The 2,697-nt window shown below is 37.2% G+C and overlaps 1 protein-coding gene across 1 annotated transcript; it reads right to left on the reverse strand.

The window, feature by feature from the left end:
* Window positions 1-1,350: 1,350 nt before the first annotated feature.
* Window positions 1,351-2,477, reverse strand: LOC111380868. Its single transcript, XM_023004530.1, has 3 exons — window positions 2,278-2,477; window positions 1,996-2,224; window positions 1,351-1,851 (listed from the first exon to the last, which is right to left on the reverse strand). Exons 1-3 carry the CDS (start codon window positions 2,475-2,477, stop codon window positions 1,351-1,353), a joined length of 930 nt encoding a protein of 309 aa, XP_022860298.1.
* Between the last annotated feature and the right edge of the window lie 220 nt (window positions 2,478-2,697).

The raw sequence follows: 2,697 nt of genomic DNA on the forward strand, positions 1-2,697 counted from the left end.
CTAAGCTCCTCCTTCATTGCAGCCATCCAACCATGTGAATTCACTGCCTCATTGAAGTTTGAAGGCTCCATCACGGTTGCATTACATCTGGCATATACATCAGCAAGTGGCCTAGTAGTACAGCATTTTCTAAGTCTGAGTCACTATCAGGTCTTGGTTCATCCTCATTGGTGATAATGTCTTCCCTTTCATGAGAAATCAGCCTTGAAGTTTGTAATTTATCCAAGGTACTTGCTTCCCAATTCCATAAATCATCCACTTAATATCCCTGCTGGACATTATCTTCTTGGTTTGAGGATTATAAACCTTGTATCCTTTAGCATTATCACAGTAGCCAACCAACACTCCAACCTTTGCCTTTTGACTCAGTTTGTCTCTTTTAACATCAGGTATGTGAGTGTAGCATATGCTTCCAAACACTTTCAAATGCGAGACATTAGGCTTAACCCCAAACCATGCTTCAAAAGGAGTTTTTTGTTCAGAACTTTTGAAGGTAATCTGTTAAGTAGGTAAGTTGTTGTGTTTACAGCTTCTGCCCAAAAGACCTTTGGAACATTTTTCTTAAGCATCAAACACCTAGCCATGTCCATCACCGTCCTATTTTTTTCTCTCACACACTCTATTTTGCTGAGGTGTGTAAGGAATTGTCAATTGGTGTTTGATTCCAACAGCATCACAGAACTTGTCAAACTGATCATACTTGTATTCAGTTCCATTGTCAGTTCTAATGACCTTTATTCTACAATTGCTCTCATTTTCTACCAGATTCTTGAACTTTTGAAACACACACAGCAACCTCTATTTTCATTTTCAAAAAATACACTCAACACATCCTTGTCAGATCATCAATAAAGAGCACAAAGTATCTACTGCCATTAAGAGTTTGTGTTCTCATTGGACCACACACATTTGAATGGATCAATTCCAACTTATTTGTAGCTCTTCTTGACTGATTTTTGGAGAATGGCAATCTGGTTTGCTTTCCAAGTTGACAAACATCACAAACACAACTTTCATCACAAATAACAGGCAGGTTTTCTACAAGTTTCAGCTTGTTCAATTGCTTAAGTGAGGTAAAACTCGCATGTCCAAAACGTTCATGCCAAAGAGAAGACTCTTCAACAGTGCTAGAGAATGCATAAGATGACATATTTTTCCATTCTAAAGGAAAACTTCTTTGTTTCATTTGAACTGTCATCACTTCATTTCCATTTCTATCCATTATAATGCAACAATTATCTTTGAATATGAGTGTATAATTTTTCTCAATTAACTGACCTACACTAACTAAGTTTTGATCTATGTTTGGCACAAAATGGACATCAAAATGTACTTAATACCTATTGAAGTCTACACAAAAATCACACCAATCCCATCCACTTTGACATACTCACCATTTCCCACCTTCACTTTTGATTTATAATTGCTTTCAAGTTTGACAAAGATGCTGGAATCTGAAGTCATATGATGTATGTAACCACTATCCAACAACCATGTTCCAACATCACTACACATCTTGTGATTTGTAGCTGTGAATAAGTGTTCTTCTTGCTGATCTTGTTGCTGATTTTCAGCAACCTGTGCCAGTTGCTTGGATTGCTTTTCCTTGATATTTTTGCACACCTTTTGAACATGTCCAAATTGTTTACAACCCTTGCACTGAACTCCTGGCATGTACCAACACCATTTTGGAGAATGGCCGATTTTTTTGCAATGAGGACAAGGTGGATAGGCATCACTTTTATCAGCAGCTTTGCTGCCTTCAACTCTCTTCTTCTCTTGCTGATGCTTCTTCACACCATAGCTTGTTTGCACTTTGTGTTTTCCTTTAACAAACAAGGCACCTTCTACCTATTCTTCCTGTCTCATTAGCCTCATTTGCTCAGTAGCTTGCAAGGTATTAACCAACTCAAACAAGGTTATAGAAAACAGGTCTTTAGAGTCTTCAAGAGAAGAGATTTTTGCCTCAAATTTTTCTAGCAAACTGATCAGCACCTTCTCCACAACTCTCTTGTTAGGTAAGTCATCTCCTAACAACCTTATTTGATTCACCACTCTCATCAGTCTATCAGAATATTCTTTGACCGATTCTGAGTCTTTCATCTTCAAGGTTTCATACTCCCTTCTTAAATTTAAAACTTGCATTTGCCTTGTTCTTGCATTGCCTCTATACTCTTCTTGCAATCTGTCCCAAGCTTCCTTTGCTGTCTCATAAGTTATAATCCTAATGAATATTGCATCAGAAACGATAGATTGGATGCAAGACAAACCTTGAACTTTTTTGCAACCTCCTCACTATGTTGCTTCAATTGAGCAATAGTAGGATTTTCACTTAGAGGAGGTGGTTCAATACCTGATTTTGTGATCTCCCATAGATCATATGCTTTCAAGTAAGCCTTCATCTTTGCAGCCGAAAAATCGTAGTTCTCCCCTGTAAACACTGAAGGTAGTAGACCTGATAAACTAATTGAAGCCATCACTCTCAGATATGATTTTTGCTGAAATGGTGAAAAATGTTTTGGTTGAGATTTCCTCACTTGTTTTCTCTCTTTTTTTGTTTTATTCCCTTTTTTTTCTTCCAAGATCCTTATTGCTCTGATACCACTGAAGGAATTGTAACACTAAGAGGAAGAAAAGATTAATTCTGAAAAGGAAAATGAGTTACATCAATTCATCCATAACCAACAACTACACAAA

Source organism: Olea europaea, unplaced genomic scaffold, assembly GCF_002742605.1.
Source record: "Olea europaea var. sylvestris unplaced genomic scaffold, O_europaea_v1 scaffold2219, whole genome shotgun sequence".
Lineage (NCBI taxonomy): Eukaryota > Viridiplantae > Streptophyta > Magnoliopsida > Lamiales > Oleaceae > Olea > Olea europaea.

Coding starts and splice junctions, on each gene's coding strand:
- LOC111380868 (XM_023004530.1), bottom strand. CDS start 2,477: ATGGCTTCAATTAGTTTATCAGGTCTACTACCTTCAGTGTTTACAGGG. Junction 2,225..2,277: donor AGTGAGGAGGTTGCAAAAAA/GTTCAAGGTTTG, acceptor AATATTCATTAG/GATTATAACTTATGAGACAG. Junction 1,852..1,995: donor ACAAGAGAGTTGTGGAGAAG/GTGCTGATCAGT, acceptor CAGGAAGAATAG/GTAGAAGGTGCCTTGTTTGT.